The 12,500-nt window shown below is 36.8% G+C and overlaps 2 protein-coding genes across 7 annotated transcripts in view; both read left to right on the forward strand.

The window, feature by feature from the left end:
* The window catches only part of aifm1 (apoptosis inducing factor mitochondrion associated 1), a 29,928-nt gene extending 28,719 nt beyond the window's left edge, over nucleotides 1-1,209 (forward strand). For all 3 annotated transcript variants that reach the window (XM_061897048.1, XM_061897049.1, XM_061897050.1), the window contains 2 exons: nucleotides 1-9; nucleotides 865-1,209. The exon at nucleotides 1-9 is cut by the window's left edge and continues 179 nt beyond it. In XM_061897048.1, the coding sequence (XP_061753032.1) occupies nucleotides 1-9; nucleotides 865-936 (81 nt within the window). In that variant the 3' untranslated portion in view covers nucleotides 937-1,209. The remainder of the gene's footprint in view (nucleotides 10-864) is intronic.
* A 150-nt stretch (nucleotides 1,210-1,359) lies between these two features.
* Nucleotides 1,360-12,500, forward strand: part of glra4b (glycine receptor, alpha 4b) — a 37,247-nt gene continuing 26,106 nt past the window's right edge. For all 4 annotated transcript variants that reach the window (XM_061897051.1, XM_061897053.1, XM_061897052.1 and 1 more), the window contains exons 1-3: nucleotides 1,360-2,314; nucleotides 7,882-8,009; nucleotides 8,655-8,722. In XM_061897051.1, coding sequence (XP_061753035.1) covers nucleotides 2,256-2,314; nucleotides 7,882-8,009; nucleotides 8,655-8,722 — 255 coding nt within the window. In that variant the 5' untranslated portion in view covers nucleotides 1,360-2,255. The remainder of the gene's footprint in view (nucleotides 2,315-7,881; nucleotides 8,010-8,654; nucleotides 8,723-12,500) is intronic.

A 12,500-nucleotide genomic window follows, 5' to 3' on the forward strand; every position in this document is an offset into this window, starting at 1 on the left:
GCTAGGAAGGTGAGCGAGGTCATGCTGATGGGTAAAACCCTACTAAGCATCGATGCCTTTGAAAAACACAAGGAGTGTTACTGTGTGCCTTGAGGCCTCAATGTGTGTGTTACTTTAAGAAAAAACGGTCACTTTAAGTGACCGATACAACTGCCGTGTCATTTGACTGTGAAGCATCAAACTATCAAGAAGCACTGCTTTTGCCTCACAAGTGAAAACTTTTACTAAATGAAGTCGGAGGAATGGTCTTTGATTTTTTTTAAAATCACCATTATTAGTGGGGAGAGTGGCTGTTTCGCAACCCGAGGGTCCCTGGTTCAATCCCCACCTAGTACCAACCTCGTCACGTCCGTTGTGTCCTGAGCAAGACACTTCACCCTTGCTCCTGATGGCTGCTGGTTAGCGCCTTGCATGGCAGCTCCCTCCATCAGTGTGTGAATGGGTAAATGTGGAAGTAGTGTCAAAGCGCTTTGAGTACCTTGAGGGTAGAAAAGCGCTATACAAGTACAACCCATTTATCATTTATTTATTTATTTTAATTGTGCCAAATAAGGTAAATGTTCTTTTCTTGTTTACTACTTGGCTCATTGTCCAAAGTTGTGCATTTCATATTTTTTTTTGCACAACTATTTATTAAAAAAAAAAAAAAAAAAAATATATATATATATATATATATATATATATATATATATATATACATTTCTTTTCCATGAATTTTATTTGGAAGTCGAATGTAGTAAATTTTTACATTTTAACAGTCGATACTTGGAGTGAGTTTGCACTCACTGAGGCGTCATCACTATTCATGAAGGACAACCTTTAAGGATTGGTTTAAAAAAAACTATAAACATTTTTTAATGGCAGATCATCAAGGATGGGGAGGAGCACACGGACCTGAATGAAGTCGCCAAGCTGTTCAACATCCACGAAGATTAAGATTGTGAAGGCTTGAGATGCTGTGTGAACTTTGACCTTTTGCAGTCTACAATCCGTCTACAGTGGCAAGATGTATGTAAATTATATCAGCTCTCTGGATTATTTTCATACTCTATTTTGAATCTATTGATCCCATCTCTCACTCGCTCTACCACCAAACTTCAAAACAAACGATGGTGACCGAGATGGTGCTTCTTACGGCACTGCCGTCTTCTGTCGTCATAGTAGCTTGTTGGGGGGAAAGGCTGCAATAAAAGCTATTTTTAAATCCAACTTATCCCATTATTCTCGCTTGGGGATGTCCTGACCCCAGTTTGTGTGCGCAGACGTTCAGGGCGATACATGTGGACGCAGGCCAGAACCACAGGTCTAGTTCAGAAACAATTAGTCAAATGGGCATGTTGATCAAGTGAGACTAAGTATGTCCAACATTACAACCGAGCTTGGCCTACTTTTTTTTGTCTGGAGGTCAAAATGCTCAAGCATGCAGAAGCACAGTGCCCCCAGCCCCCTCTTTCATGACTTTCGCGTTATTAGTAATACATCCATGTTTGCTCGTCACACACATTTCTTCCTCTATTTGACACTAGAGGCTCCAGAAGCCAAGTGAGGCAGACGTGCAGCGATAACAAGCCGCCTCTTCCTTTCATATTAATTTTACATGATCTTGTAGATGGAATCTCTGGATGGAGAAAACAAGCATGCGCATCCCCATTTTATATTTACATTCATTTTCTGCGGATTGGAAGACGCACCCAGTGAGTCGGAAACATTGGACGTATTTGCTGAAGATGGAAAATACTGACGTCCACCAATGCCAATAGTGAGATTTTTACCCCCACCCATTGTTTTTAAGAGATGTAAACATATCGTCAAAACAAGGTACTGTTGTATCGATGGTTGTAAAAATTGTGAATATTGGCTCAAGTTTATTATTTGAACATTTTAGATGATATACCGTACAAACTGGTTGATTCTGCAAAATTGTCTGCGCGCCTAATAAAAAGCTTACTGTGTCTTTAAATATTCTTGCAGTCCTTCCGTGAGCATGCATATAGCCATAAAAAAGAGATAAAGCTTGAAGTCATTTTCACAAACACAAGCGGAGAGGGTGGGGGGGAAAAGTTCCCTGGGATTTTGAATTATACAGCAGCAGCAGCTTCTCTAGTTTACACATTCTGAGAAGGAGGGAGGATGTGCTGAGTTCAGTTGACAGTCTTGACTAGAGGAGCCAACAAGTTCCCAGCAACAGCATTTTTTTTTTCTCTCTTTTGAGTTATTTTTCCCTCTCCGATAGTGGAATATTTTTGTTTTCTAGGATGCAACTGAACATTTTGTGTTTGCTGTGTGCTCCTTGTGTGTTTTTTTTGCAAGGCAGGTACTGTAACATGTGAGCTTTTTGGCGTGTTTTGATGTGCATGTTTAAACGTGACTGCTATTGATATAGAATGGGGTTTCTGCATGCATGCATATGTTTATTAGCGTAAATGTACAAAACAGGGATGTCCTAATTCAACACCTACTCACCTTTTTTATGTATTACTGTAAAAGTCCCCCCCAAAAATATATACATTTAATGAGGAAGCCGTGTGTTATTGGGGGAAACAAATTAGCTTTTACTCTTTTTATAGCTCCTTATTTTTTGTGTGCCTTTTTTGCTGTAAAATTTTAATTCATTGTATTTCTTCATATTGCCGTGGATTAACAACAAATGCCATAAATGGCTGCTCAATAGTGGGAAAAAAAATAAGCCCTTTGAGGTCATTAGTTGGTGCCTCAGTTTTTGTTCGCAACACTTTTTGCATGGTTCAGTTTATGACAAGTGTTGCCAACAGGGGTTTTGGGGAAACCTCTACGTTTTCAGCCGAATTGAATATCTTAACCAGGGGTCTCAAACCCACGTTACGTGGTGGTCACTGGAGGTAGAGTCTGGTTGAGGTTGGGTCGCATAAAGTATTCACTTCAGGATCACTTTTTAACCACGTGACTAGATATGTTAACTACTTTTACTTACAGCTATTAGTGGCCCAGAATTCTCATGAATGTAAAAGACTTTACTTTGCTTACAGGAAGTTGCTTGTTGTATTGCCGAAGGTGTTTGTTGTGCTGTAATTTTTCACCGTTATTGTATTTACTGTCGATGTCAAACTCTTTCTTTGGGGGCCACATCACAATTGTGGCCGCCCTCAAAGGGACATTACACCTGATGTGACCAGGGGCGTCACTAGGTCTGAAGAACATGGGGGGCTTAACCCCCAGGAGGTTCCTGTGATACTCTCGGCCCAAAAATTTAGCACATTGCAAGATCTTCTCGCTCAAAATTTTTGGCACTGTATTAGAATTACACAACAGCCACTGAGTACATCTAAATCAGGGGTGTCCAAAGTGCGGCCCGCAGGTCCTTTTTTTAACAGCCCCACGGCACATTTTAAAAATACTATGGAAAAAAATTAAAAACATAAAAAGTGGTATAAAAGAGCAAACAGGTGAAATGTAACAAGATCATGTTGCAATGCTTACTCTAATAACACAAAGCTGCCATTCGGGCTTTATTTCTTTGAAAAAAAAAATTGTGAATCAAAATCAGTTATGAATTATTGACCAATGCTCCAATTATTTCACATTAAATATATTCCACTTTGAGATATTTTTTGGGGCAAATGTTGGATATTTTGTGTTTGCCATATAAAAAACTGAAGTGTTTTTTTTTTTTTTTTTAAAGGGTGGCCTAAAACGGACAAACAAAAAACATAAAAAAAATTAAAAAAAATCTTATAATTGACGGATCGATCTGAAATTGATCTCGAGACCATTGTGTTAAAAGTAAACAGTAAAAAAATATACATATATAATTTATTTTTTAACACTTTAATGAGTAGGACCCTTTTGGATCAGTGTGTTTTGTTTTTAAGTGTCATTGCACAAAAAAATAATAGTGAATTAAAATCAACGGTGTTATGAATTGCTGACCTTTTTCCGTCTCCAGGTACTATAAAATCTCAAACATTCTACTTAAAAATTTTATTGGGTGAAAATATAGCATATTTTGTGGTTTTTTTTCAATTAAAAAAACATGGTTTTCTTTGACAAAAAGAGCATACAACTTAAATCTTTAAAAACGTCATATTGACAGATAGACCTAATGTTGATCTAGAGATCTAAAACTTGAATAATAATAAAAATAATAATACTGAATAATGACACATTTTTAACATTTTATTGTTACCAAAAGCCTTTGGGGTCGCCGAGATCAAGCCTGAGTGGAGGGCGTAATGTATATTTTTTATACATATATTGGATTAGTTTTTAAAATAAATTGCCCCCGCTTGCTTTGATTATTCACTGCGCGGCCCTCAGTGGAAAAAGTTAGGACACCCTTGATCTAAATGGTTGTAAGTGTAAGAAAGCTTGAGATGGCCCAAACACATAAGAACAGTGTTGTTGCATGGGAAAGCTAGCGGACAATTTGCAAACAGGGAAACGTAGCACAGATGATCGTAGTGTAAACAAACTTGCACAGCACTACAGAGTTGACCTGAAAACAGAGGAGGTTCTGGAATAGATAAACTTTCTTGCCTGGAAAGCAGAGGCTGGAGGTCCACCCAACAATATGTTGTCTGCGCTAACCTCTGAGTCAGAATTTTTGCACTTCAAGATTTTTTTTCTTACATCTTGTTGTTACTGTATTAGAAATACACAGCAAAAACTGAAAAAAGCGAAATGGTTAAATTGCAATATCGTTAGTTTCATATTATTACTGTAATGGCAATTTAAGGAATTTAGACCAAAATTGTCAAATTCAAGGCCCACAGGCCACACCTGGCCAGTAGGGATGGGTGATATGGACTATATAACCTGCCATTTATGGCGAAAACGATAAAAGTGAAGATAAACACCCATAGAACTCCACCTTTTTAAATATGAGTCTGCCAGTGCATCCAGTCTTCAGAGCCCCCAAAACACTACTCTAAAATTATATGTATATATATATATATACATATATATATATATATATACATATATATATATATATATATGTATATATATACGTTGTCCAGGGTGTACACTGCCTTCCGCCCGATTGTAGCTAAGATTTTTAAAAGAATGGATGTTAAACTACATCAATTAGGTTTTACGTAGCTCACCTATAATGCAACGCTGTATCATAAGCATCCTCATTATTCATCAAAATAGACGGATACAAAATAGTTGACAAATTACCAGAAACAGATGAAAATAATGTTATAGGAACTCAGGTCAATCAATTTCCCACCACTGATTGCCAACACACTCTTCTGAGCAGCCTTTGAGGCAAATGTCCCAAATACTGCAGGAGACATCTATCATCATCTTCTTCGCGGTTTAGAAAATGTTGATTTTGATTGCACAGATCTTTGAAATCGCCACAAATATGCTAGTAGTGTGACTACTAGAATTGAAGCATGTCTACTTCCGAGTTTACTTCAGTAAACATTGCAGGACGTGCGATGTCATAACGCCATGTCTGTATTTTTGGGTCAGTTTTCATTCACATGTGAGTCCGGGCACATTTTTGTAGTAATGTGAACGACTACATAAAAAGATCATATTTGAAAAAAATTATCTGATTAGACACTTCTTCAAATAATTTCTAATCCGAGTTAATAATGACAGGTTATCTTATTTATTTCAACTCATATTCCTGCATATTTATATTGAAATGTTCTGCATTTTTTTGTAAAAAAAAATCACACCAAATTATTAAGGGAGGGCTTAAGAATATGTTAGTGGGGCTTCTGCATGCCCTAAAGTAGGCCTAACAGTGACAGTGAATATATATGAATATTGATGTATAATTACTGCCTAATACCTATGCATTTTATTATATTGTTTATGCACACATTGATGGCTAATTTTCTTTGTAGAAAGTAAAGGTGACAAGCAGATACCTAAGCACTTATTTTAACAAAGACATGTTTTTTTTCCATGTGTATCTTTTTTTTCCATTTTCAGATAATATTAAAGTTTAGAAGACATACAATTACATGCAGTAAACATTTGCTGTCAAAATGTAAAGAACAATGATATTTTGTATACTTTATTGATGCACATTATTTCCAGGCTTTTGCGGGCCCCATAAAACGATGTGGTGGGCCAGATTTGACCCCCAGTCAAGTTAAGCAGAGGGCCACAAAAGAGGGCCTGCAGACCACAAATAAATTAGCCTTCAGGATGCGGGTTCGAAACCACTGGTCTAAACAAAGAATCCACTTGCATTTTGAATAGTTTATTTTGTATTAAGTACGACTGCAAAACAAGCCACCATGGGGCCAAAAAAAGTGGAAGTGCACTCGGATAAAGAAGACGAGGAACACTAACTAAAGAACGTGTACGAACATTGTTCCTCCCCTCCATTCATCGCCAACAATAGTCTTCAACGAAGGTAGTCATTTCATCCATCATTTATATATATTTCACATTGTTTTATGCGTGTAAAACTATTTATGAAAATTACTCGATTTTCATGATTCCGTCATTTTGGAATGGATGACAATAATTCCGCGTTTAACCCCATTTATTTGTTCCAGACATTACCATGGAAAATGTATAATAAATACAACATTTTTTTTTTAACTAGATCAGTGGTTCTCAAACTTTTTTCACCAAGTACCACCTCAGAAAACACTTGGTTCTCCAAGTACCACCATAATGACCAACATTAAAATACAGTAGCATAATAGGCCTAAGTATTTATTTAAAAACAGGCTATATAAGTATATTTTATTGTTTGACCTCTGTCACATTACAAACAGTTTGAACAGTAACACAGTGTTTAAATATAGGAAATGAAAACACTGAACTTTAATGAAGTGATTATTTGGTGAACCACTAGATGGGACACCAGTTTGAGAATCATTGAACTAGAGCAGGGGTTTCAAATGTACGGCCTGAGGGCCACATCAGGCTCGCGAAAAGGTTTTATCCGGCCCGCAGGATGAGTTTGCTAAGTATAAAAATGTACCTGAAATTTTTGAATGAAAGAAACTGCTGTTCTAAATGTGTGCACTGGATGTCACAATAGCAATTCTTTGTAACTTTGTAGATGATGCTACATATGTACAAAATAAACCACATGATGTTAGTACACCAGTCGAGGAAAAGGATCAAATTACATGAGTAACATACTGTAATATGATTTTTTTTTTATCTTGAGAGATTGAATTTAACACCAATGAGTTAGTTGACTGATGAACATTATCACATAATTTATTCAGAAAATATAAATAATGACAAAAAAGTATATATACTATTAACCGCAACAGGTAATTGTAAAAAAACAACAACAACATTATGATTTGTACAATGTCAGACTGTGCTTGTTCTACTTTTAAACAAAGAAAATAATCTGAAGTTGTTTATTTTTAAGTTATTGTGTTTTTTACCAGTCCAGCCCACTTTGGAGTAGATTTTCTCCATGTGGCCCCCGATCTAAAATTAGTTTGACACCCCTGAACTAGATTTAAAAAAAACCTGTTTACAACTTTGTAAATATTTTTTCAACACTATGAAAGCCCTAATGACCGCAAATAACACCCTCTATTCACCTTTACACTCTTTTAATCAATATGTGATGCTGCCTGAGGCTGAGCCAATCAGTACTCATGATACCGAACAGCGCAATCTGATTGGGTTGGTCTCGTCTAACGGCCAATGATACTGTGGTATTGATATTTGTAGGTTATTTTGCCATTTGTATGCTTGAAAATGTAGAATATGCCTAAAAAAACCTGCAATGTGGTGAAGCTGCATTATTTGAAGCGCGATGTGGCGAGAGACGGCAGCACTAAGAAAAACTAAAGCACCGCTGTAAATGATCTCCTTTTTGATGTGTTGACTGTTTTGTGTTTAAAAGAGAATATGCACATAATATTCCAAATATAAGTTGTTGCAGTTGTTGCCCGGCAGGTCAGTTGTCTGTAAGGAGATGAAGTTACCCGGCGGTGCATCCAGACCTCCTTCGCCATCTGACTTCCTGGACAAGCTGATGGGTCGCACATCTGGATATGACGCTCGCATCAGACCCAACTTCAAAGGTATAAGCCAATGATGCTGTGGGAGGCGCCTCTCTGTTGTGACAGGTGTGCTGACACTTTGCTGCTCAATTTGCCCGACGACGTGGGCGTTGAAGGAGCACAAATCCCTTCCAGATGGGTCAAAGGGGAGCAGAGATGCTGCAGGCTGACATCTCACACATTCAAGCCTCGTCGTGTGTGTTTGTCACAGTTTCTCCACTGACCCACATCCTCAAGTCTTGATATTTTTACACTTCCTTCAGATCCTTTTAATTTAAAACGTGCAGCAGCGCCTGACTTTTTACCCCACAGGCCCATTTAAGTCCAGTCGGGATCTGGAGCTGTGAATGAAGCCAGCAGATTCTCTCTGACATGCTTTACCCCCTACAAGTCTCCGGGGTTGAATTTCATATATATTTCATATCATATTTGATAGCTCTCTCCACTACATCGTTAGTGCATGTCTAGGGGGGAAATCCCAGCTGATGATCTATAAATGCACTAATGTAACTCAAGTAGAATCAATAAATCATGGCCTCCCTGGGTATGAAAAATTCAAAGTTTAGGGGTCGGCGGATGGGCTGAACTAGTGCACTGGAAATGACGGGTTATTCCGGATAATTATTTATTTATCTTTTTATGAAATATACCTTGTGCTTCTCTCAGGTCCTCCTGTCAACGTCACCTGCAACATCTTCATCAACAGCTTTGGCTCCATCACTGAAACCACCATGGTATGTCTTCATCAATATCCTTCTTGAAAATGTGCGTGAATCATACAAAGATGGGTTCAACTCAATCTGTACTATGTGTATTAAAAAATATGCTTTCACAAAGATAATATCGCAGTATTTCAACTTACTATCCTAATTGGTTCTGTGATGGACCTCTTAACTCAAACCACCTGTATGTCAAATCAACATACCCCATTAAATTACATTGAAATCTCTATAATTGGTGCTGCAGCATAACTTTAACATGTAGCATGCCTTTAAAAAACAACAACTTATAAATAATAAATATTGTAAAAAAAAAAAAAAATACCATAGTATATACAGCAGAGCCTCGATTTCCGAATCCCTCTATATGCGAACTTTTCGATTTACAAACTTTTAGCCTTCATGTAGAAACCATGTTGTCCCTGTGTACGAATGCTTCATTTAGTCATTTATTTTGTGTCGCGCCTGCAGGCAAAATGCAGGGCACAGCATTCGTGTGTAGGAGGAGCCCTCCATGTGACTTGCTGCCCACTCCACTACTTGTCACTTCTCAGTGCCTCAGCGTGTGTGCCTCTACTGTGTTTTTTCACCTTTTGAGAAGTTTTGTCCATTTTGCTAACTTAATATGTATCCCAAAAACTCAACAGACAAGCATGGAAATAAGGAAGGAATGACTTTGCAGTTAAAAAAAAAAAAAAAAAAAAAAATACAATTTGCTAGGACTACATTAATGGCGATCACAAATTAAATTATGATGAGGCCGGATGTTTCTGGAAAAAAGTTGAAGATGTATTTCCTCTCAGCAGTGTGTGTCATTCCAGGTAGACGCAAATGCACACGACTCCCTTCTCCCTCTGTCTGCTGCTCACTCTTCAGCTCCTTGACGATGCTGGTGGATTATATCGAGGCCTGTGCCGATAACAAATATTGCTTGATGATATATTGACCTACGAATTATTGCCGATAAACAATATTATTGCCATTATTTTAATGAGACCAAATTAAGCATTGATGTAATGATAATGCATGTGTATCCTTTAAAATGCAATAAACTTGTATTTCTCGTGTATTTTAACATAGTAATTGGACTGACCCTTTGCAAGAAATGACAGTATTATACAAAGAAGAAGAACAATAAAAATGTAGGTAAAATAGAAAAATGTAAACTATATCATAGCATTAAATACAGCTTCCTATGTATGTTTACTGTCTGATAAGTACTACCAATATTGTGCAATCACAGCATAACCTTAAATGTGCATGGGTGAAATGTTCATTTTCAGTAAAATATTAATATTTTTACTACCATTGATGGAAGTGCACCATTGTGTTTCTAATTTAAATATGAATAATAACATGAATCAATAGTTCTCTGACAATGTCAGTCAAAACTGACACAGTGTAGAAAAATGTCAAAAGTGTCCATTCTTTTTTTTTTAATCTGGTGAAGCAAAATATTTAAGTAGACATTTTTTTTTCGTGACAAAAAGTAAATATTTTATTAAACTAAAAATACCATTATGTGTTGCTTATGAATTGATTATAATTAATAAGTGCATCTATCACTCTCGTGTTTTTAGTTCTTCCTCATTTTCAACCAATCCCCGAGACTGTGATGCACTTTTCCTCGTTGCAATGTGAATACAAGTAAAACATGCGGGACAATATTTATGAATACAACAGGAAGACGTCATTCTGCAAAGAGAACGTTTATCTCCATCATCGTCCTCATTAATATTTCTATACATATACTTACTATACGTATACTTACTTATACGTAACTCTCTCCAAACTCGTCTTGATCTGATTACTCATTGAAAAAGTAAGTCAATTACTTTACTGATTACTTTTTTTTTTAAGTAGCTAAGTTCAATTACAAGTTACTTTATTAGGTACATTTTGTTTCCAGCACAGAGTATACAACAACCCAAATATTCTTATCTTTAGCTGACTAAAGGTCCAAATAATGGCTGTATTTTCAGCTAGAAAATGCTCTTCTTCCTCCCTCAATTGTTTTTTATGCTCGTGTTGCTTGCTGGGATGGGATTTTTGAACTGACAGCAAATGATCACAACTCAATTAGTAATTTTACACTCCATGTCTTCATCAAAATATGTTTAGTTTAAACATTTGGATTATAATTGTAATGTAAACCATTGTCGAGCCGGTAGCATGGGCCGCCAAAAATATTTCAGCTCTGGTCCGTATGGGCCACTGGAGTTCTACATTGTAATACACTTTTCCTCCACTTGTGGCAGTTATGACAATATCAAAGAAGTCTGGAGCAAGTCATAGAGAAGTTCCTTAAGCGCAAAAATGATGATTTAAGTGGTAAAGCTGTATTTTCATTTGCACTTTTATTTCATTGACAGTTTACATATTCATCCTTGATTTAGTTTATTTATTTTAGCACAACATAAATGTATTTTTCGATCGTTATTTATGAGCCCCTTCTTATGCTGTATATTTGATTAGTAGTTATTTTTCTAATCAGTCTGACCTCTGTGTTGAATAATTAATAATCATTGTGATTAACACATGGTTTCATATCATTGGTCATGTATTTATTGAATGCGATTAAAATCAAGAGTAAGATTACTTTTTACTGTTTAGATGTACCGGTACTTATTTTATCTTTGTGGAAAATATTGGACACAATGCGATGCAAGTGTAAGCCACTCTGACACCATTGTATTTTTTGTTTTGTTTTTTTCCAAACGTTTTTATTTTTTATAAATGGCTGTGGGGATATTGTCAATGAGGGATTTTTAATCACTGCTATGTTGAAATTGTTAATATTGATACGCTTGTTGATAATGTTAATTTTTGTCTGACTGCTTTTGGATTGTTTTGTGTTATGTTTGTGTATCCTCTCAATTGCTCTGTTTATTGCTGTTCTGAATTTTGCTGGGTCGTGTTTGGTTTTGGAATTGGAATTGCATTATTATGGTATTGTTGTATATTGTTTTGTTGAATTGATTAAAAAAAAAAAAGAGTAAGATTACTAATTCAGTGTTAATATTTGAGTGGGCGCTCTGTCGTGGAAAAGTTAAGCCCCAAGGTCAAAAAGGTGACATAAACATTATTTGTATTAGCTTTTGTGTGTTCTCTCCTGAACTGTTGTATTGCTCATGAATAATACTAACATTAATTATTATTTTTTTTTTTTTACTAATGTCATTAATATAAACATTGAACAATTTTGGTCCCAGTATTGAGCCAAGGGGTACGCCACAGGATATATTTAGCGTTGCAGACGTGTGTTCGTCTAGCTTCATGTATTGTTCTTCTAATACAGGTTAAGACAGACCCTTTGATGCCATCCATCCATCCATCCATTTTCAACCGCTTATTCCCTTTGGGGTCGCGGGGGGCGCTGGTGCCTATCTCAGTTACAATCGGGCGGAAGGCGGTGTACATCCTGGACAAGTCGCCACCTCATCACAGGGCCAACACAGATAGACAGACAACATTCACACTCACATTCACACACTAGGGCCAATTTAGTGTTGCCAATCAAACTATCCCCAGGTGCATGTCTTTGGAAGTGGGAGGAAGCCGGAGTACCCGGAGGGAACCCACGCAGTCACGGGGAGAACATGCAAACTCCACACAGAAAGATCCCGAGCCCGGGATTGAACCCTGACTATTCAGGACCTTCGTATTGTGAGGCAGACGCACTAACCCCTCTTCCACCGTGAAGCCTTGATGCCTTTATGGGTCTAACTAAAGCATTTGACAAAATTAATATCAACAATATTTTAATCAAAAAATTAGATGCCATACTATTCTA

This window comes from Nerophis ophidion, linkage group LG04 (assembly GCF_033978795.1).
Source record: "Nerophis ophidion isolate RoL-2023_Sa linkage group LG04, RoL_Noph_v1.0, whole genome shotgun sequence".
NCBI classification, from domain to species: Eukaryota; Metazoa; Chordata; class Actinopteri; order Syngnathiformes; family Syngnathidae; genus Nerophis; species Nerophis ophidion.